Source organism: Micromesistius poutassou (assembly GCF_964030765.1).
Source record: "Micromesistius poutassou genome assembly, chromosome: 18".
Classification (NCBI taxonomy): Eukaryota; Metazoa; Chordata; class Actinopteri; order Gadiformes; family Gadidae; genus Micromesistius; species Micromesistius poutassou.
Window position 1 is genome coordinate 9,305,139 of NC_140288.1, and position 22,519 is coordinate 9,327,657.

Here is a 22,519-nt window from a genome sequence, read left to right on the forward strand (position 1 = left end):
ATTACAACAAACGTCCAGCACTTCCTTCCCAGGCGATGTGTGTACTTCCGCTGCTTCCCAAAAGACCATCTCCACACGCAAACACACATGGAAAAATATTTTTAAAAAGTAATACAGGAGGTCTTATGAATCAATCCAGAAATAAATGAAGCGTGCGGACGTTAAGGAGTAATGGGGGGAAAGTGTTTACGCTGGAGGCGCGCCGTCCACTAGTCCCAAAACAAACTGACTCACGCTACCAGCAGCTGCACGTTCAGCTGGCCATCCCTGGTGCATGTGCACGTGGTGCGTGTGCACGTGCGCTTATGTGTGTGCGTGCGCATGCGTATGTGTGCGTGCATGTGCGTGTGCACGTGCGAGTATGTGTGCGTGTGTGTGTGCGTGCTTGTGCGTGTGCTGTGCGTATGTGCGTGCGCCAAGTTGCAGTGGTAATACTGCAGCATTATATAAAGAAAAGCCCTTCTCTCTCCGCCAGTCAACCCATTCCCCCGGTACATGCATACATACAACAGCCTCTATTTCCTTTGCAGAGTCTGCACACGGATGCGATAGGGGCATTGTCAATGACTTTAGGAACGGCAAATATCAGCACTGCACATCCTTTTCAGTCGTCTCCCCCCCTCCCCCCACCCGACTCCCCCCTCAGCCTCTTTTCTCTGTGCGTCTGCAGCTTCTCAAACTCATTCTGTAAGCAGATTGCAGAAGCAACACCTTTATGTTAGCTTCGGGCGACCCATGAATTTTTCAGGGTCTTAAGAGTTCAGGGTCTGTGGGGGGCGGGGGGGGCACATGAGGGCAGATAAAAAGACAAACTCCAAGGTATTACGGTTCCTCTTCCCCGTGTGCATTTTTTTTTTTTTTTTTTTAATCATCCCTCAAGGAAGAGGGTAAAATAAGGTATCTTCTGAGGTACGGCGCGGCACCTTTACTAAAAACGCACGCAGAGAAAATGAGATTTAATGCAGTAACTCGCCATGGTGGAGAAAATGACTTACAATGTGGCATTTCAGGGGCAACAACAAAGTTAAGACTTCAGCAACCTATTTAGAGGGTCCATTGCAGTCCATTACAGTAATAGGTGCTGACAAGGCTGGGGGGGCCAGAGGGGTTGGCACTGGTGGAGGCGGGGGGGGGGCGGGAGTGTCCCTAATCGTTTGTATTGGGGACACTTAATCCACCCTCCCCTGCCCTCCTTGGGGCCTTGTACAGGGAAACTCAGAGAAGATATCTCCTCCTGGTCCCTGGGCTTGGTAGGGGTCGTTCCGGGCGGTTGTGCCTTTGATTCCAGAGCACTTGTAGGTCGGTGCTTAACGACTTAACTCTGCGTCTTCAGCGCCTACGGGTGCTGGTTCTGTTCCGAAGGTAAGGTGTTTTGGGGGGGGGGGGGGGGGGGGGTGACATTTCATTAAAAGCCGCCAAGTGCTTTCACTCCTAGGCAGCATCTTTGGAAGAGCATGACCAATAGGCGTGCGGCACCGCAGCAGATCTTTTATTTTTTGTTGAAGCGCCGGCAGTTGCAGAGACTGAGCCGTGTGGTAACTAGGAAACAAGTTTCCCCTGGCACTCAAAAATAGTCTTCTGCTGGCTGTGATGGCTGATGGCTGCCTGCATGTCGTGCTGACATTCTGTATTGCTGCATTTTCCTGTTGTCGGCCGCACCCCTCCCAAACTCTCCCCCCCCCATAACCGTAATAACGCCTTTATCATTTTGTCCTCATATTGTGACAGTGTGGAGTCAGCGCAAGCCACTATAACAAATTCATTCAACATTTGCCACTCATAGCTTGACAAATTAGTATTCGCCCGTTGCTTGACGAATGAGTTGCCTCATGGCGTTAACAAACACAAACAAAGTGAGTATTTTCTTGGCTGCTCATCAGATAAACCCAACAAAACGAAGGACTCTGGACCTCGGTGACTTGTTCTGCCAGGTATATGTTGATACTCATCACCAAATAATGCATCGATTAGTAAACTGAATAAAATGAAAAAAAAATGAAAAAAATAAAAGCCTGGTTAGCGGTGAGCTGCCCTGGAGACGAAGCTGGCTGTGGATGGTTACCTTGGCGACAAACTGCCGGTCCTTCAGGTCTATGTTAGCGGTGGGCGCCACGTAGTCCTTCCAGATGCGCACCCTGCGCTCCTTAGCAGACCTGGGACAGCACAGGAGCAGAGAGGAGGAGCAGAGGAGGAGCAGAGAGGGATTACGTCACCAATGTTTGCTGAATTATTGATTATGGTCTGCTAAGCAATACAACCAAAAAAAATTGAGAAACGGGGAAAGAGCTTTCAAAGTGGTCATTTGGAAACGTACTGCTGTACAGATATGGCCGTTTAAAGTTACAATGGTTTTGCTTCTCACACAATTCTCACATACACTTGTAAATCCAATGAATGGTTCTCTGTGAAGAGACACACATGGATCTTAAGACTGTTTTCAATGGCCACACAGTGTTTATTTACACCTCCGTCAGTGGAGGGGGAATAAGATGAACCAGCCTACAAATTAGCATGCTTTTTAATCCACACAGGGTGATTACACAACACGTACGCAAGAATACCCACAACATATGGGAGATAATTAAAAGCCATCGTATGTATTTTCCCCAGACGAGGCCGTGTTTGCACTTCCTTTACAGTGTCCGTATGTGCGCGTGCGTGTCTCTCTGTATAAGTGTCTGTATCTGGGTCTGTGGGGGTGGTCCTTCTGTGTGTCTGTGTCTGTATGCGCGTTTGTCTCAGTGTCTGTATCTGGGTCTGTCTCGGTGTCTCTGTGGGGGTGGTCCGTCTGTGTCTGTGTGTGTGTGTGTGTCTGTGTCTGCGTGTGTCTCAGTGTCTGTATCTGGGTCTGTATCTGTCTCTGTGGGGGTGGTTCGTCTGTGTGTGCGTCTGTGTCTGGGTGTATCTCGGCGTCTCTGTGGGGGTGGTCCAGCCGTCTGTGTCTCTGTCTCAGTGTCTGGGTCTGTCTCGGAGTCTCTGTGCGGGTGGTCCATCCATCTGTGTCTGTGTCTCTGTCTCGGAGTCTCTGTGGGGGTGGTCTGTCTGTCTGTCTGGGTGTCTCTGTATCAGTGTCTGTATATGGGTCCATCTCTTTGTCTCTGTGGGGGTGGTCTGTCTGTCTGTCTGTCTGGGTGTCTCTGTATCAGTGTCTGTATATGGGTCCATCTCTTTGTCTCAGTGGGGGTGGTCTGTCTGTCTGTCTGTCTGTCTGGGTGTCTCTGTATCAGTGTCTGTATATGGGTCCATCTCTTTGTCTCAGTGGGGGTGGTCTGTCTGTCTGTCTGTGTCTGTCTGGGTGTCTCTGTATCAGTGTCTGTATATGGGTCCATCTCTTTGTCTCAGTGGGGGTGGTCTGTCTGGGTGTCTCTGTATCAGTGTCTGTATATGGGTCCATCTCTTTGTCTCTGTGGGGGTGGTCTGTCTGTCTGGGTGTCTCTGTATCAGTGTCTGTATCTGGGTCCGTCTTGTGGGGGTGGTCCGTACTTCTCAGCTGCTCGTAGGTTCTCGGCCCCCTGGGTGTAGACGGCCATGGACCAGTCCACGCAGCGGGCGAACCCCTCCTTCAGCAGCAGCTCTGTGATGTTGCCGTTCTGCAGGGGAAACAGAGGCAGATGTTGACACTGGCACTGGTCACCAGGGCAACACAAACACTACCCACCCAACCAGCCCCCCCCTGTCAGGAATACAGTGTGTCCGCCTCAGCCATTGTGTGGGTGGGCATGTGCATGTTGGTATGTCACATGGAACATTCAAAACTACACCAGGATACATTATGATCTGGGATCATAAAATGTATAATGATCTCATTATAGTGCAAGATTTAGAGTCTAGGTAAAATTAGACATTTGTTTATGTTGTTTCTCCAACTCTTGAGCGGCCATCTTGGGTCTTCTTCTAGAGTGAGGGAGAGGGGAGGTGGGTGGGTGCGTGCGTGAATGAGTGAGTGAGTGAGTGAGTGGTTCGGTGAGTGGGTGAGAGAGTGAGTGGGTGGGATGGTGGATGAATGAGTGAGTGAGTGAGTGGTTTGTTGGTTGGGAGGGTGAGCTAGCAAGTGTGTGGGTGAGCGAGTGTGTGCGTGAGCAGGTCAGTGGGCTGGCAGTGGAAGGGGAGAGTGGGTGAGTGGCTGGCTGAACAGGTGAGTGAGTTAGCAAGTGTGTGGGTGAGAGTGAGTTGGTGGGCAGTGGAAGGGGCGAGTGGCTGGCTGAACAGGTGAGTGAGTGGGTGCGTGAGTGAGTGAGTGGTTTGGTGGGTGGGTGAGAGTGGCTGGCTGAACAGGTGAGTGAGTGGGTGGGTGGGTGAGTGGGTGCTGGGAGTCTCACTGGATGCATGATGGTGCCCAGGATGATCTGGTTGGGGCAGCTCTCCATGATGATCTGCACATCCCGCTGCAGCAGGCGCGACTCTGTGAAGAACTTGGCCTCGGCCGCGTACGCCTCGGGGGTCTCCACGCCGTCCGGCTCCCGCTTGAACGAGGGACACTGTATGGGGGTGGGGGGGGGGTGGGGGGGGGGGGGGGGTGGGGGGGGGGGGTGTTCATAGCTGGTTGTTTATGGCAATTTGTGTCATTATCGTTTCATCATCTTGGTTTATTCTTGTCTTTTCATTGTCTGGCCGCGGGCGGCTTCCCTTTGATCGAAAAAAGATAAAATGTATCATTACATGTGCATGTCTGGGGACTCGTACGGTCCGAAAAACAATGTCCCCCACAATGTCCCCAGACATGCACATGTCCCCAGACGGTCTGACAAACAATGTCCCCCACAATGTCCCCAGACATGCACATGTCCCCAGACAGTCTGACAAACAATGTCCCCCACAACGTCCCCAGACATGCACATGTCTGGGGACTCGAACGGTCCGAAAAACAATCTAACTCGTTAGCTGGCCTTTGGCGACATGGATCCGCGGGAGAGATTTGGTGTTGCTTTCGTTTTTTAAGAAGAACTGCTCAGCAAACCGACCCAGCCCCGTGAAGCGTCATTTACACACCGCGGCAGGAGCGTGTGTGTTTGATACCCATCTGGGCTTCTCCCCAATCGCCCTCAGTCGAGTGTTCCTCCCCCGAACGCGCTCTCCTTCACACACCGTATCGTCACACAAACGAGTATAAACGAGTTTAATAAACGAAACCCAGAAGGAAGCGGGTGGCCATATCAAGACCGAGAGAGTCGCTGCACAGAGAGGCCTCTCAACACTCGGCCCATTATGAAAGCATAATGTAAAAAGGAACGTCTCCAAATGAACGGCGTATCTTCGAGTGGGAGATGAAAAAAGATTTGTTATCTTGAGTGGCGCCGGTTGCCGATGGCAGAGGGCCCCGGCGACGAGAGATGAATCAGGACGGAGCGTGCGAATAGGATATCAACACCGGCCCGAGGATACGGCCCAGGAGAAAAATGAGCAAGTTTCTGACGTAATATTAAGCTTCCTTCTTTCCTGTGTGCGTTTTATTGGAAAACACATCCTTGACAACTTTCTCGGTGGCAATTTGGGGAAAAGGGGGGCGTAGAAAGGGAGTGGCATGCCGTGCGGTTCTGAGCTGGGACGTTCGCTTCCTTTAAAGCCTGTCCTTGTGATGGATTCATTTGGGGTCGCAGCGCATCCGTCTTTATCAAACGCAGAGTCCTCCATTTGTTATGTCGCCGTGTTTGTAAAGGTCTGCGCCGCGTGCGATCCCACAGTCAGCAAACTATTCTGGATCATTTTCAACCACGGAAGAAAAAAAGGAAAACATTTTTTTAACAAGGACGAAACTTTGAGTGCGTGCATTGCCATGGTTACCTTGACTCCGGACAGCATGATGGTGACCAGGTAGTGGTCGGGCAGCAGCAGGGCGCGCACCACACTGCCATCACGCACGTGCTCGATGATGGCTGCGCGTGTGTGTGTGTGTGTGTGTGTGTGTGTGTGTGTGTGTGTGTGTGTGTGTGTGTGTGTGTGTGTGTGTGTGTGTGTGTGTGTGTGTGTGTGTGTGTGTGTTGAGGGAAATGGAAAGAGAAAAGAAAAAACGTTGGTTAAAAGAGATGAATCACGCGTCTTCTGTAGTGTGGATGCAGCAGCGACCTTATGTGTAACGGGGGTGAGGGCTTCTGAAAACATTAACTTCCGTGTGTTGCGCCACTTTGACAAACTAGCCAATGTGTAGAGGGCAACAGGACATGTTGGCAATTGATAATTATTTTAGCCTCCGCTTGGCCCGGTTAAACCCTGCCTTTGGGCACATCAGCGCTGACCTGCTGCAGCGTCTGTGTAGTCATTAGTTAGGATCGGTGCGAGGTGCTCTACAGATGGATGGTCACTGAGCAAGGGAATGGTGGAACACATGGGGTGGGATCCGGAGGGAACTAGTCATGGTCAGAGAGAGCCACTGGCCTCAGAACAACTAATGGATGTTCGTAGGTCTGAGACTTTTGCCGACTCGCCTGATGCCCCCAAGCGAAAACCGGTGAGGCTGTGCAGATTTCTCTTTGTTTTTAAACCTTCAGCTCGCTTTTTTGCTTTGACCTCTTCAATGCCTTCTCAAAATAACTTATTTTATGCTGGGCCCCTCTGATGATGGCCCCAGAAACACACACACACACAATTACGAGAGAAAAAAATGGAGACATTCAAATTTCCACCTCGGTTCCACTGCCTCACTAGGGGATTACTTGGAAACTGTCGTTTCCAAACTACCACGAGCGTCCCCAGTGAATAGCAGGTGAAATAAATAAAATAAAAAGGATTAATAAATACAAAAATCCTCATGTTCACGGCCCCCTTCCATTCAATTAAAGGCGAGTGCAATGGGCTGGGGCTGCCGTTACCGCTAGACTAATGAATCTAATGCTGGTAGCGTTATGCGTCAGGTAGGAGAGAGAGAGAGCGTCGTTACATAAAGGAGACAGAGGCCACACCGGCTCTATCCAGACCAGAATAGCTTGATTCTGTTTTTCCGACGGGCCTCACAGCTCCGCTCAACCAGAGTCAGGGTCAGGCCTAACGAACGTTCCCTGTCAAAACGTGTGGACGCTGCTCCGTGTGGACGCTGCTCCGGACACCGTGGGCGCGGTCGGGGGTCTGGGGGCGCCGTCCAAACTAAAGAACTGCCGAGGCGGGGCACTGAACGCCAGCGTCACCGATGACATCACATTTCTTTTTATATATATCATTTTTTTTTCTTTTTTGACATAGATTGTTTCCAATGTTATAAAGAAACGTTTTTGTGACACTCCCTGAGGAGCACGTGTCACGGTGAGCTGATGTGACGTGGCATTTTCAGAGGAGCCCTGCAGTGATGGAGCGACGATGACGACAGAGGAGGATTTCGAGGCGTATCTTTGTATCCGATGCCTGTGTTTGTGTCTCCCTGTGTGTGTGCGCGTGTGTTACCGTTGACAGGTTTCTGGTGCATGGCGTCCACAAAGTGGCGAGGGTTCTCGATGGTGTACTTCATGTCGCGGATGGTGTGGGCGCCTCCGCCCTCACTCCACATGCCCTTCCTGGACGCTTTGGACTGGTCCTCCATCTCACACAGTCTGGCCTGCTCTGGACTACACACACACACACACACACACACACACACACACACACACACACACACACACACACACACACACACACACACACACACACACACACACACACACACACACACACACACACACACACACACACACACACACACACAGATGTCAGAAGATGCTAGGTCAATATCACACTTTTACATTCACATGCTCTGAATGAACTGACTGGCATTCACTTTTTAGCTCTCAATATTCTTTACGAAGTGGTTAAATATAAAAAGACATTCTCTCGCTCAAACTTTAAATGCATGCCATCATCTTCAGGGGATTTTCTATAATGATCACAAATTAGGGACTTTAATTTAAGTTGAGATGAGACAAGTTTGGGTCTCCGGTGAAAGCCATGCCCATCACATCTAGCAATGAGTCCCTGGCAGCAATGAGCACCTGTCAGAAGGCCACCTCAACTCTCATCTCAGTTCACCGAGAGAGTTATAATGAAGTCTGAAAATAACAAATAAAGTGTATGAAAAAAATAAATAAGGAATCACCATAGAAACCAGCATCACCCTGGCAACTACAACTTGCAATGCAATTATACTGTGTAACGGCCTGAAAAAAGAAAAGCACTGGGGTATCATGGCAGGAATTCAACTGGCGCATTTGTTTTCAGGCTGATGTTGACTTGGTTACTTTAAGGACCCCCCCCCCCCCCCCCCCCCCATCCCCATCCCCCTCCCCTTTCGTGTTGTGGATTGAACTCATTAGCAGTCCGAGAGGTTTCGCGGCGGCGGTGAAAGTCAGACCTTGGGCAGCACTGATAACCAAATTGTCAGAGGGCTATATGAAGGCAGCACGCCATTTAACAACACCGTCGTTTAATTCTTGCCCCCGCGGGACACAACAACCGGACCAGAGACCGGGCTCTGAAAATGGGGTTTGATTAGGGAGCCTTCGACCGCCCCTCGTTGGCTTTGGGTCTGATGTTACTCTCTTTAAAAAGTTGTTTGATCTGGCCCCCCCATCGATGTGGACACGGGCTTCCAAGTAATCATTATTCATGTAGTCCACTTCAGGAAGAAGAAAAAAAAAAAAGCATTGGCATCCACTCGGGCCTCAAAGACCGTTCAGATGCCTCCGGTTGTCTGCTTCTTTAGAGTTTGGCCGAGCCCATTAAAAGACACTGTTCTCAGTACGGTAAGTGGGCCACAGTGATAATCATCCATTTGTGGGTAAAGCGCCTTAAAGAGCCAGTGAACCCAAAACCGATTAGAAATGGTTTTAACGTGGTAATATGTCTTATATGATTGTCACCATAGAAAACTTTGCCATCGCTGTCACTGAAATAAGTTAGTGAAAGGATAAAATCCTGTTTCTGCTATTCCCCCCAAACACTGATCGTTCCACACTGCTGGGAACGGAGGTGGCGTTCTCTTTGTGACATCTGAGTGTCTTTTTCTGAGGCACTCAGACGACCAATGTTTGAATTCAAGCTGAAACTGAGTTCACTGGCTCATTAATATTTCCTTTAAATTGTTAAGCATGGTGATGAGAGCTTAGGCCTATGGAGACAGAAGTGTGTGGAGAAACAAAGCCGGCATTGAAAGTCGCTGGACTTTCATCGCTACGTTGTCCCGTGTGACAGCTGATAAGCAGACTGTCACCGCCTACTAATGAATTAATTACCAATTGAGATTCAAGCTTTACATTTCTTTTTTACGAAAATTAAGAAACAAAAACATGTTTGACAGCCATTTCAAAACAATAATAATCTTTCTAATTAATTCCAGGTTGTTTTTTTTCCAACAATAAAAAAGTACAGGCAAATACTTCATAAAAGTGAATGCTGGATTCCAATTATTATGAACAAATGGCGAAAAAAAGCCAATTTGAAGCTGCTTTGTTTGGTCTGTGGGCGCAGCCCTCCGATTGATACCACAGTGGTCATGTTGAGATCCCGGCTTTAAGTTTAGAGAGAAAAAGAGGCCACATCTCTGGGGAGACTAGTCAACAAGGCAGGGTTACAAATTAAACTAAAAATGCATTGTATACCAATGAATATGGGAAACTCCATGCAAGTTATCACTGGCTGTGTTCTGAATTAGCTTAAGCTTTTGATTTTCCCTCCAAGTGCACACACTCACACACTCGAACCAACTCACTTCACATAAAGCCTGACAAAGAGGGGAGAGTGATTCTTGCTTACGAGGCAAGAGTGTAGAAACTTCCTTGGATGAAATGTTGAGCTGGAGAGCGTCGATTGTGTTTAAGCTCCTTTAAACTAAGCACTAAACGCGAGTGGTAGTGAGCCGCACAGAAAGGAGGAGATACACAGTGCAATCAAGGAACGGCAGACGCAAAAGAAAAACTGTCAAATAGGCAGACTGTAAAACAGGCTTGTAAAGATCTAAACTTAAGGATTCATTATAAAAAGAAATATGTCTTTGAAGTTATTCAGAGGAACGTGTGAATGAGTGAATTGCGTCCTGTTTCCAAACAGGCTGGTTTGTTTTTTTGGGTCACAGATTCTTAAAAGTAAATCACAGAAACCCAAGGCTTGAAATCAAAATGGATAAAGCTTTCTGTTTTGGGGAAGAAGCTCTTTTGTCATTTTCTTCTCTGATCAAGAGATTCGAAGTAGGAGATGTTTTTCTGCAGTTTGGGGCTTATATTCAAGAACTTTCCACAGAATGGTAGATGAACCCAGGCATGGTTCACAACATGAATCATGATTCAGTCACCTTCCGAGGCAAAAGGTAAACAGCGAAGACCATAACCTGGAGCGACCTGCTGTGAGGTGGCGCACATGCATTCACTTTTCCATGGCACCCCCAGTGTGGTCCTCAGTCAACCAAAGACCCACCGCCTTGATGGGCCGTGACCTACTGTTCCCAGCCTTTATCTACTTCAATGCCCCTTGTGTCGAGCAACACATCTGCCCTGTTGTGCTCCAAAGCTGGCTGCTTAGCAGGGGAGGGAGAACATGCATCCCCTCAATGGGTCTGTCTGGGGGGGCAGGGAGCTTCCCTGGCTAAAGCGCAGGGACATCCGAAGCCTCCTCTGGGGCTGGGAGTTCTGGCAGAGCCAGAGACAACGCTGGTTTGCGTGCAGAGTAGGCGTTCCGGAATGAAACCCTCATTAGCCCGGATACAATCAAGCCCGACTTGCCTGCAGGAAGAGGGAATTTAAATGTATTGAGAGCCACTGGTGATCGTCTGCCCGTCGATTGGCTCTTTTTGGTTCAGTAATAAATAAAAAAGAAAATAAAAAAGTTATAAGACAGTGTACGCATGTGTGTGCGTGTGTGTGTGAAAGAAATCTGGAAGTAAAAAAATAAAAAGTAAAAAAAAACAATAGCAAAGAAATTGGGTTGTCAGTTGAGATTTCAAGGCACGCCGGTAACAAACCTACGCATTTGCAAAAAGTATATTCGTAATGTGAAACGCCATCATTAAATTCCCCCCGTCTCCCCCCTTCATTGGGTTGGAAAAATAAATTGTTGTTCAGCAAAGTGCATGGACAAGGCCGGCGGCTCTGAGCATTGTGTCTAATTAGAGGAGAGAAACCACAGACGACCCGAGGGAATTCAGACTGCAGCTTCCACATGAAAGCAGCCACACCGCGCCGCTCCTTAGCCGCCGTGCCTATCGCCTGCCTACCAGCAGGAAATTAGCAGTGGAGGAAACGGGAAGACGACATGTCGGAATAAAACAATTATATCGACGGCTATGCGACGAGGACTGACATGTTGTTGGTTTAAAGTAAACTAAAACAATACTAACTACCAATGTGTTGTTTATTGGGTTTAAATGTGCCAATCTCGGGACACTTGGTTGAACAAAACGATGCAGGGGATTAGTGAACACGTCTCAGATTTGTGCGTCTCACAAAACTCACAGCGCTTTTGTGAGTCCACAAGAATCTGATGCGCGTATACAGCAGTTGTTGGAGGGGTGTCTTGTGCACATCATCAACATTGTAAACATTGTACACGTCGACACTTTGCTGAATAATGTCGAGATGCATAAGCTGAAGGGACAATAAATCAGCTGTGACAAACTCATAATTCATAATTCGTCTCATCTGTGACCAGGACATCAAAGCGTACACACTCGATTCTTACTTTTAGCTGATCCACTGACTAGCTGCCAACAGCTTCATTGTGTTGTTCCAGATCACCTTATTAGAATTTGAGACGTTTTATAAAAATCTAAGCAAAGGCATTGGTTTGTCAATCGACCCTAAGCCTCCATATTTGCCAGCAACGAGTTGCCACCATGTTGGAAACCGTTTTCAAAATCAGAAGAAGCCTGAAACTGATTGTGATCTGTCCCCGACCTGCCCCCTTTTGGATAAAGCATGTATTGCAGCAGAGAGCATAGGCATATGCACACACACGCAGATCATCAAAACAGAGCATGCATTCAAGCCTTACTAACGTTTTAAATAAAGTAAATCTCAATCTGAGCTTTTGTTTTACCGTCTTTTCAGCTGAAAGGGGATTAGGATGTATAGGTGAAGGCAGATACCCTACACGGCAAAACAATGGGAATGTGTTCATCCTAGCAAACCCTAACCCTAGCCCGGCATCACTGAGCCTTGACCCCTAGACATAAACCTGATGACAGCACACTCAGACACACACTCAGACACACACTCAGACACACACACACACACACACACCTAAAGTCATGACCCAACTGCAAAGTCCACGGTTCCATTATCATTAAGGCCCCCCTGTAATCACCATCGCCCCATTGTTTAGGGGGAGCAGCCTAGCCAAGCAAAGTGACTCAATGTGTGTCAGAGGCCACTGAGTGAAGAGAAGGGGGGTGGGGGCGGTTCAGCCTGAAGTCCTCCATAAGTAATGGAGCGAGCCATGGGGGCCAAATGACGCCCACTAATACACAAAGCATCGTTTACATTGGTGGACGATTGAGGCCGTTGAACAAGGCGTTCAGAACGAGACATTAGCTGCTAATTATTAAGACAGTCGCTGTTGGAATATCCGACAGCGTGAGTCAAATTGCCTTTAATGCGTACACTGGGGGAAGGGTGGCTCCATACGTTCTGTGTGTGCGTTTGTGCGTGTCCGTGTGTGCGCATACGCTTGCTGCGTCTGTGTCCGTCTGCGTCCGTCTGCGTGTGTGTCCATACTTGTGTCTGTGCGCGTGATTTCCCCCTGCTGGAGCAGGGCAATACTGCCACCATATGGTGAATAGTGGTACTCCATCTAATTACACTCATAAGCTGTACCAATATTGTCCCACAGTGCCAGCACCCTTTCAGGAGTAGCCAGACATATTTCAACCCATCAGATAAATTATGAGGGGGAGGGGGGTGAATCATACAGTGATGGGAGTGCTTCTGAGGAAATCGGTGGAACTATTTATTCAGCAAGTGTATTTTTCAGATCAACTCCCCATCTCCTTAATCTGATCAAACTGTTACAGAATAACTTTATTGATTAGAATTGTGTGACAATCAGCGATCACAGCGGCCAATATTGATATAAATATTGCCAATATGAGAATAGTATAATCATAGTATTCATTTGTACAAATGTGATGGTGGCCTACAACCTTCTGTGTGCAGACAAACACACACTTGCCGTTTTATATTAGGACCATTTATTTTCCCCATATCCTATTTTACATTCCCAATATTGTGCTTTCTTTTCCACTGACAGACATGACTGAACCAGCCCAGGTCGGATCAGCTCAAAGCAACGCAGACCTGTGGAAGACCATGCAGGCAGAAGCTCATCAGACACAAGAGGAGTCTTACTTGTTTCCGCGGATTCCTTCCCTGCGGACGGTGGCCAGGCCTTCGTTCACCAGGGACTCTGCCAGGTTCTCCCCAGTTGTGTCTATGGTGAGTGGCGCACAAACGCAACACAACAGTCAGTCAACAAAGACTGTGGCGTATGCAAGCAAAACCTCAGGTCTGTGATATACAGTGCAACACACACACACACACACACACACACACACACACACACACACACACACACACACACACACACACACACACACACACACACACACACACACACACACACACACACACACACACGAATAAGCGCTTGCTTCCCCATCTCTGTGTGCATACAGTATACAGACACACCTGGACCTACACTAGCTTGAGAAGGGTTGACTACTCACCCCGACCAAGGTAGACCATGCCGTACTCTCTGCCCAGAGCGGTCTTGATCTCCACGTTGAAGCACACCTCTTTGCCGATCAGCTTTTTGCGCAGGAACTCTCTGGCCTGGAATGCCCATGGCTGGAAGAAAAAACAACGTATTTCTGTATGCAGTAGCACTGTGTATGCTCAGCTCGCCCACCGTGAATGTACATCTCCAATGAAGCAGAGGCGTTATCCATATAATAACCACATTACAATAAAGGACAGAATAGTCTGGGACACCAGCCATTGTTGCATTGATAAATGTTTTACTATTGTTTTACAGGCTGCATAATGCGTTTTCATTGTAGACAAATAATCTGTTACATTCAACATATTGCGATTTTGGTGACCCATGTGGAGACACAATTGCACTATGAGAAAACAGCAATTCAAACATTTACTTTGACTACCCTTTTTTTGAACAAAAACTAAATTGGCATGTAATGTTTTAGGTCTACGTTTAGGTCTACAATTCACAATCCACAGTGTACAATATAGTCAATTGTGGGCTGTTCTTTCAATGACGCGAGTTGCAGTGAATTGGGGTGAATTGCAGGCCGCAGCGTTTTTTTTTGGGGGGGGGGGGGGGGGTGGGGGTCATGTGGGGCCTTACCGCTTTGGCTCCAGACGTCAAGAGGAGAGAAACCAGTACAGACACATGCTTTAACATTAACACACTGAGATGGTGAGATAGTGACTGATTAATTCAAGTGAACCGGTTATTCAGTACCTACGTTACCGGTCTTTAAAAAAAGAACAGCAACAACAGTCTCCACACCAGTACAAGTTGAACAGGCTATGAGGGTGGGACTTTAGCGAATCAGAGCTCATGTAAAGATGTGTTATAATCCATCAGGATTCAATTTGATCCATTTGTAATCAAAACTGTTCTACTTTCGAGCAGTGCTGTGTGCTTTGTGCCAATAAAACAGAAAATCTGTATATTTCTTGGGGTTACGCTGCAAATACGAACCGAAACAGCAAAACAGAATGGTGCTCATCGATGCGTATACACACACACATGAATGCAGGATGAAACGTCGGAGCAGTGCATTTATTTTAGACAAGAAGGCGTGCTGTTCTCCCCCCCCGTGAGCGTCGGGCTGGCTTCAGCGGGCCCAGACGGGACAACATGAGGAGCAGCGTCTCCTCGCGGGGGGACTCACCTCGTCAGGGGTGTCCTTGGCGTCGGGCTGGCTCTGGGCCGCGCGCCGGGCCATGGCGCCGGCGCGGATGTTGCTGAGGTTGATCTGGCGCTCGGGGGGCGGGCCGCCACGGGGCTGACCCCGCACGATGATGGCACAGCCCGACAGGACCTGTTGGGAGAGAGACGCCACACACAGTCAGAGGACATTCACTCTTAGACGGACAGACGATGGAAGAGTCACTTCTTCTACGCTGACAATCTCGTCGGCGCTGTTGCCAAATAGGGAGTCTTCATTCATTTTGGGAAAACTACTTCAAACAATACAATATATTGATACGTTTAACTTGTGTGGTAGTGAATATGTGAGGACTCTTTAGCCTCTAGAGCCTCTTAGAGCCTTCTAGAGGCTAAAGAGGCACAGGTGCATTTGAATCCCAGTATCTATAATCAAACAGCGATATCTGCTTCAAAACGTCCCCAGAGGCTGCTACTCGATTGCCAAGCTACGGGAATGGTTGGTGTGTTGTCATAGTGACAGCCTGTCAAAAACTGCATTCAAAAGGCCCGGCATGATCACACTGTATGATAAGATAACGTCACTAAACACAGAAAAAAGATTAGCCGCCGCTGGTGGGTTTGGCAACCATGGCATTTATAGGAATCTGAGTAAACAGCCTTTATCTGCAGAGCCCCTTGTGTCCCAGCTCCAGGGAGCATCGCTGTGTGATGTTGATCTAAGATGTGGACCAGATAGGGCTCTCCATTGCCCCCACCGCCCCCCCCCCCCTGTCCCCAGCCATTCAAGACTAACCGACTCCCACCCTGGGAGAAAGGCGGCAGTTATTCAACGCACTGACCAGCCAGGGGCAGGCCAGATATTCGCCTGTAGGAGTTAGTCTCCCTGCCCTTGACTGGCCCCCAGGCCACCTTGACTGAAAGGTCCACGTTTGATAGAGAGATAGGACCAGCGTAACGCCGGGGCCCGTTTGTGTTGCAATACACTGAGTGGGAGATGGTAAAATCTCACTTCAGCAATAAATAACACTTATAGTAGTATAGTAGTAATAAGTAATTTAGTACATAAATAAAATCAACGCAATAAATAAACAAAGCCTGCTTAAATCTTGCTTAAAAAATAACATCTTTATAAAACATGTCTCATTCCATGCTCATTTAAAAAGTGCTGTCGTTGGCTTTCATAATAATGTAAAAATATGACAAAAAAATCTGTTATTATTGTATTTATATATGGTGCGATGCCACGTGTACCAGCTTTGCAGGGATAACGTCGTAGGGCATCGAGACGGTATGCTTTTACTAGTTACGAATGGGAGATTACCGAGGCTGGGAAGCACTACGTGTCATTTCCCTGCGATCGCATTCGACCGGCAGACTGCCAGACGCTCAGCTACCTGCTGGCCCACGGTCCACCCAGCGCTTTATAATGCATTAAAACGTGCACTTCTTATCCCATTCAAGTTGACTCATTGGGTAGAAACGTTAAACTTCATATAAGTCGTGGAATCCGGATCGTATAAACGACATCTTGGCATCTAGCACACAGCTTTTGGGAAACAGTAGTTTCACAACTGGGTCCGCAATGAACATGTTCAACTTTGATTTAACGTGATTTACTCAGACCAATGACCGCTCCCGGTGCCCTACACCGGGGCTCATCAGCTATAGAAATATAATAAACCATAAACAGTCGTGATCCGATCAGCCAACAAACCACAAGTAGTACTCGGATCGTGCTAAGTAGCATGCTAACGTCAACTCCAAGAGAGCCATAACATATGTCCCAGGAGGAGCTCTGCTCCACAGCCCACAAAACGCACTTTATAGACGTGTCATGTGTCCGTGCACACCCGTACACAACAGTGGGGGGAGGACTGGTTCATTCCCGTGTGTAAAAGCATGTATATCTACATTTAACACATTAAAGATCAGTGTTACTCCCAGCAGGCTAGTGGAGCTGTCTGCAAGTGGAGCTCCGGCTAATTAGCAAGCTAGCTGACAGCTAGCCTGTGCTAGCCAGCATGCTGCTGCTACAGCCAGCTGGTCCGTATTCCTCCACATAAACACCGCGTTCTGGACCCCTGGCCCCCAATAGTTACACAAGTTGGAGTCAAGTTGGGGGTCCGAGCACTGTAAGTGAGAGAGCTCTGGTCCAGGGGTAGCCCCCTGAGCTAGCCTCCAGAACCCCTCAGGTCTCCACATCTCCAGCCCTCAGCCCTTACCATCTTCACTATTCCCCGCTGGAGGGGAGCCGCCTGCGCCGGGCTCGTCGCCTGAGCTTGTGCCGAAACCGAAGCCATGTCCGCGGGTTGAGATGCGCCGTCGAGGGGGTGATAAGCCGGGGGACTGGAGCGACTGTTGAACTGGAAGCCGAGAGAAAAGACTGCTGAACACACACGTTATACCGGAAGAACCACACACACAGGCGAACACACACACACACACACACACACAGGCGAACACACACGTCCAAACCGTTATTTTCCGGGTCCAGGGGCAGGAGGAACGGGTGGACGGAGCGGCGTGTTGAGCGCGGAGACGAGTTGAACGGACGGCTTCCGGTGCAGGAGGTGCGACACGTCAGCATAGTATTACTATTATATTATTATATTATTATATATTATTATTACAGTGTCGCTCAGACGAGTCGGTCATGGAGACCAAAAAATCCCTTTTTAATACTCCCTTTTTTAAATACTTTCTTTTATATTATACTTATTGGTAAAAAAAAAAAAAAAAAAAATCTAGCCAGTGACAGGAGCAGTATGTAGAGAATCTCCCCCCTGCCACTGCTCCTGTCACTGGATAGATTTATTTTAAAACAATTATATTAAAAATGGAATTTTAATCGGAAACGTTCGACCCAATTTTCTTGGCCTAGACACATACTGTAAACCTAATATTAAGGGGCATATCTAATTTAATCTATCACTATAATTTATCTTATCTATAAATTGTATAGCATTAAAATATATAATATTAACTCATTTATATGTTATTACAATATCTAGGGGCTCGAATTGCTCCAGATTGCTCAGATTGAACCAAACGGTATCCGTTACATTTTGCACCTAGAGGCCTTCTGGGTGAACTGCATTTTAGGCGAGTTTTGATTTGATGTATAAATATTTTTCTTCGGTCTATAGGTCTCTTCTGTCTCTTCTAGAATAAGTTGTAATAGAAATGTTGTCAAGTAAAAGAATATATTACTGAATACAATACCCTATGTTATTCATTTAATGCTACCATTGCAAATGATGCCAGGACTCCCTCATGATCAAAGCCCATCAACAACTATTGACAGTTATTTTACATTTTATTAATTAACTTGTATTTATTTAATGTATTTATTTTTATGTAATTATTTGTGTGTGTGTGTGTGTGTGTGTGTGTGTGTGTGTGTGTGTGTGTGTGTGTGTGTGTGTGTGTGTGTGTGTGTGTGTGTGTGTGTGTGTCTGGGGAGGGGGGGCTTATATAGTCAACATCATTTGAGATGTCTGTATCTTGTTACCAGTCAAATAAAGCCATTACGGCATGGCTGAAACCTTTGGTTCATATCTATCATCATTTATTTTTTTCTATTGAATTATTTATTCCTATATGTTGAATGTCTCTTCAATTTGAACTTGAAGTGTCCATCCTCATCCTATACATAAGATGTGCGCTCATCGATGTTCATAATACGTCATCCATGTGTGTGAGTACACACACACACACACACACACACACACACACACACACACACACACACACACACACACACACACACACACACACACACACACACACACACACACATACATGTATAACGCATTGACCCGCCTCCAAGCAGTGCATTTATTTTAGACATGTCATAATTATGTGCCAATAGAACCAGGTGTATTGTTTTTATCAAACAGGAAAAGTGGGATAATAAAGGTGCCGATGATTTATACAACTTTGTAAGCCATCGATGTTGTAGCTTCTACCCAATATGGTACTAACCCGAAGTTAGGGTTGTCTTAGGTCAGTATTTATAGTTGTTTGAGTTTCCTCTCCACTATAGACAACCTAGATCATTATTGCGACCGCTTGGCTGAATGTACCAAGTTGTCGCCAATGAAATGAAAAGGAGTTGGCAACCATTGGTGCAGACGTCATATTATACTTCTCTCCTCGCTCATCTTTAATTCAAAATTTACAATAGCAAAGTGAATGAAAATATCAACATTTTCCCGTGTGTATATATATATATATATCGTGGTGAAATGCGAGGTTGTCGTACTGTTACAACGCCAGACTATATTGCGCACGGGGTAACTTCGTGCGCATTGGAGAGGTTTATGGCACTTCTTTACGCGGGTCAAATAGCCCTATTTCCCCATTACTGTGGGTACAAGCACGCGTAAATATCGGTTTGTGAGTTAAAAAACGAATAAATAGGAAGTACCTAAAGACTGGAACCCTATTAATATGCTGAAAAAAGTACACCAAATAACTGGCCATCTTATTTGGTGAGCTCAAATGACGTTTACGCACAGCAGTCAGTGTTTTCCTACTGTTTTTAAGTCCACGACACAAGTGTTTTATTAGCTTTTTGGTTTTATACGAAGCTCGTTCAATGAAGCATTATAAATTAATAATCCTGTCAACCAATCGGTAATAAATAAGTAGGTCTGACTGTATTTGTCTTCTCTCTGAGTTGGCAAGGAGACGCTGGTGTCCAAAATGTCTGGGCTCTGTGCAAGCTCATTTATTGGACACTGTATTATCGTGGGCTAACTTGTGGGTTAATGTATAATTTGTGCCATATGCCATCTAAAATCCAAGCCTTATATGTGTCGGTGGCTCTTCGGTCTTTGTGGACCAAACTAATGATATTCAATTAGTCATTAAACAGGCCACAAGACGAGACCCTGTATGGGGTTTCAGATAGGCTAATATTTACTCGTCAAATATTCCCTTTGAAACGTTTACAACGCCTTTTATCTACAGGCTGAGCAGGGGAACATCTGTGAGCTTTTTCTGCCTCCCCATTCTGCATCAACGAGGTCCTACAATTGGCCCCCTTGCCTTTCGAGTAGTCCCAGTCTATTTGTTCACGCTCGAAAGAAAATGTAATAAAGAGAGACTGCGTGATGGATTTATGATTGATCAAAAGCACTATAGGCCCTACCATATGGCAGTCGCCCATCTGAACAGATTTCCCAAATGTTTGTTTTATGAAAGTAGACTCCATCGTTTTAATCTGAGCCACTTCTATCGGGGAAGGATGCTCACGTCACGGGGCCGAATGTCTCTGAAGCTGGAGAGACGTGTTGGGCATGGCATGTGTTGAAGGAAAACCGTTTTAAGATTTTTGTGAGCCAAATAAAGACACAAACATGGTCCTAATCTAAGGTGCATCAGTGCTGGTGGGTAGACTCTGGCTAGATCTGCGACCGGGGTTCAACATGCGGAATTATTTCCTTATTTGATCCTTGGAGGCACGCCGGCCACATATGATTCAACAACACCATTTAGTGTGTAATATAATTAACCAAATGTCTTTCTTTGGATGTCCAAAGACCCAGAGTTCCTAGATTGAGATGTATGCTATGCAATATTTACATTTGGGGAGGTCAGGCCCCCGCGTCATCTCCAGGTCGGTGGGCCTATAAAGTCAGCGCACTCCTCCCTGACGATGCTTTCAACCACAAGCGTTTGGACACCACTCTTGCGTAAAAGTAGACTGGCGAGGGGTTCGTTTACGCATCGGCATTATTTCTTACTGGCTGTCCAAACTTCAACTGTTGTCATAACTTAAACTACATTTGACTGAGTTGTTTTCATTATTATTATTTTTTAATCAAGTATATCTGCACAATCGTGAGAACGTGGAGATTTGCGGGAATATGGATTCACCCATGGCAGGTTGATTACTCTTTTTCCTTATTATGTCACAGACAAATTATAAGAAAAACAATATCATTGTATGATAAATTCAAGTCCTGGCTATATGCTTTGGTTATGCTCAATGGTTATGTTATAATCAGCAGATGTCTTCTATGCGTAAACATGGTTGTTTTTCTGGTCTGATAAGGTGGTGGATCTGTGAATCAGCTTGGAGGAACATTTCTCAACGGCCGGCCACTGGCACATCCCATGCGGAGGAGAATCATCGACCTGGCGACCCAGGGAGTGCGTCCAAGCGAGATCTCAAAAATGATCCGGGTGCGAAAACCATCATTAAACCATGCGTGTATCAAATATTCCAGTGGATTGATCCCCTGAGTGCAATAAGATACTATTTTTTTAATTGCTTTTGCTAAGTATTGTTCCACTCTAAACTCTTCAACAGGTGTCGAATGGGTGCGTCAGTAAGATCCTGAGTCGGTTTCATAAAACGGGACTACTCAATCCGAAGGCCATGGGGGGCAGCAGACCTCGGCTCCTCACCTCGGAGGTCGTCGCTGGAATCATCCAGTGCAAGAGGAAAAACCCAACCATCTTTGCCTGGGAAATCCGTAGAAAGCTCGCCACTCAAAGCGTCTGTAAACCGTCCCAGGTTCCCAGTGTAAGTATTATGATAACTTTTTTTGCAAATGATGGTGCAAATATTTTAAATAAGGTTTTCATTTGAGTTCTAATATATTCGAAACTATTCTCACTCTCAGGTGTCCTCCATTAATCGCTTTCTAAGAAAACTCCACTTAGATCAGGGGCCGATGTGCATGGAAACCAATGCGCTCCACGGAGCCCATCCAGGTCAGTCGAGTCGTGATGCGCATGAGAAGATGCGCTCAATCACCAAATATTATCCTTGGCCATTTGGTCGCAGTCTGCATTTCACCATTATTTTTTTCATTTAATAGATTTAAGATTAGTTTGAAAGCGTCAACTCTTTATTTTTTTCCATTCATGGACCCTAGACGCGATCCTATACGAGGCGTGTGAGCAAGAGGCATGCAGTGATGACTGGAAACGCAAAGACAGTCTGAACCAGAACCGCACTATTTACACCCCGAAGCAGAGCAACGCACTGGAGCAAGGTCATTTCTATTGCATCCTATACTATATTATTCTATTCTGTTCCGTTCCATTTCATTCCATTCCATTCTAATAAATGCCTTTTTAAATATTACTTTTCCCCCTCAACTGTAGCGTTCTCTCAGAGTCAATATGCAGATATGTACACAAGGGAGAAACTATCAGTGAAAATACACCTTCCTGAGGATAAAATAAAGGTAAAGTGTCATAAACATCAGCCTGCAGGCCGCTTTGTCCTCTTTTGAGTCTGTCTTCTGAGTCTCTCATCATCAATTTCCCCCAAGGTTTGGTTCTCAAACAGACGCGCAAAATGGAGAAGAGAGACAAAACATCAGGAAAAGTCACAGCGTAAGTGTGTGTGTGTGTGTGTGTGTGTGTGTGTGTGTGTGTGTGTGTGTGTGTGTGTGTGTGTGTGTGTGTGTGTGTGTGTGTGTGTGTGTGTGTGTGTCTGTGTCGGTGTGTGTCTGTCGTTGTCTGTGATACAGAGAACGAGTGACAAGCAAAACAATGCGTGGGTTGTTAGTCATCATTCAACTGTAATTACATTGAATGAACAAGCGCTCTAGGGATTTACTATAATGACATGATCACATTACCTCAATGACATGACTTTGATTCTCTCAACCGCCAACAGCTACGTCTTTGCATCACA

General features: G+C 46.7%; 2 protein-coding genes across 2 annotated transcripts in view; one reads left to right on the forward strand and one right to left on the reverse strand.

Moving 5' to 3' along the window:
- Positions 1-17,305, reverse strand: part of snd1 (staphylococcal nuclease and tudor domain containing 1) — a 149,050-nt gene extending 131,745 nt beyond the window's left edge. Inside the window, exons 1-9 of the mRNA XM_084483174.1 lie at positions 17,082-17,305; positions 14,861-15,010; positions 13,670-13,790; positions 13,293-13,374; positions 7,372-7,532; positions 5,782-5,873; positions 4,320-4,478; positions 3,484-3,590; positions 2,063-2,153 (exon numbers count right to left, since the gene is read on the reverse strand). Of these exons, the coding sequence (XP_084339300.1) occupies positions 2,063-2,153; positions 3,484-3,590; positions 4,320-4,478; positions 5,782-5,873; positions 7,372-7,532; positions 13,293-13,374; positions 13,670-13,790; positions 14,861-15,010; positions 17,082-17,159 (1,041 nt within the window). The 5' untranslated portion in view covers positions 17,160-17,305. The remainder of the gene's footprint in view (positions 1-2,062; positions 2,154-3,483; positions 3,591-4,319; positions 4,479-5,781; positions 5,874-7,371; positions 7,533-13,292; positions 13,375-13,669; positions 13,791-14,860; positions 15,011-17,081) is intronic.
- Positions 17,306-20,732: 3,427 nt separating this feature from the next.
- On the forward strand, positions 20,733-22,363 carry pax4 (paired box 4; the record flags this gene model as incomplete). The annotated part of the gene is made up of 8 exons (XM_084483294.1): positions 20,733-20,751; positions 20,921-21,051; positions 21,179-21,394; positions 21,495-21,585; positions 21,750-21,869; positions 21,982-22,064; positions 22,152-22,215; positions 22,353-22,363. 8 exons carry the CDS (start codon positions 20,733-20,735, stop codon positions 22,361-22,363), a joined length of 735 nt encoding a protein of 244 aa, XP_084339420.1.
- Between the last annotated feature and the right edge of the window lie 156 nt (positions 22,364-22,519).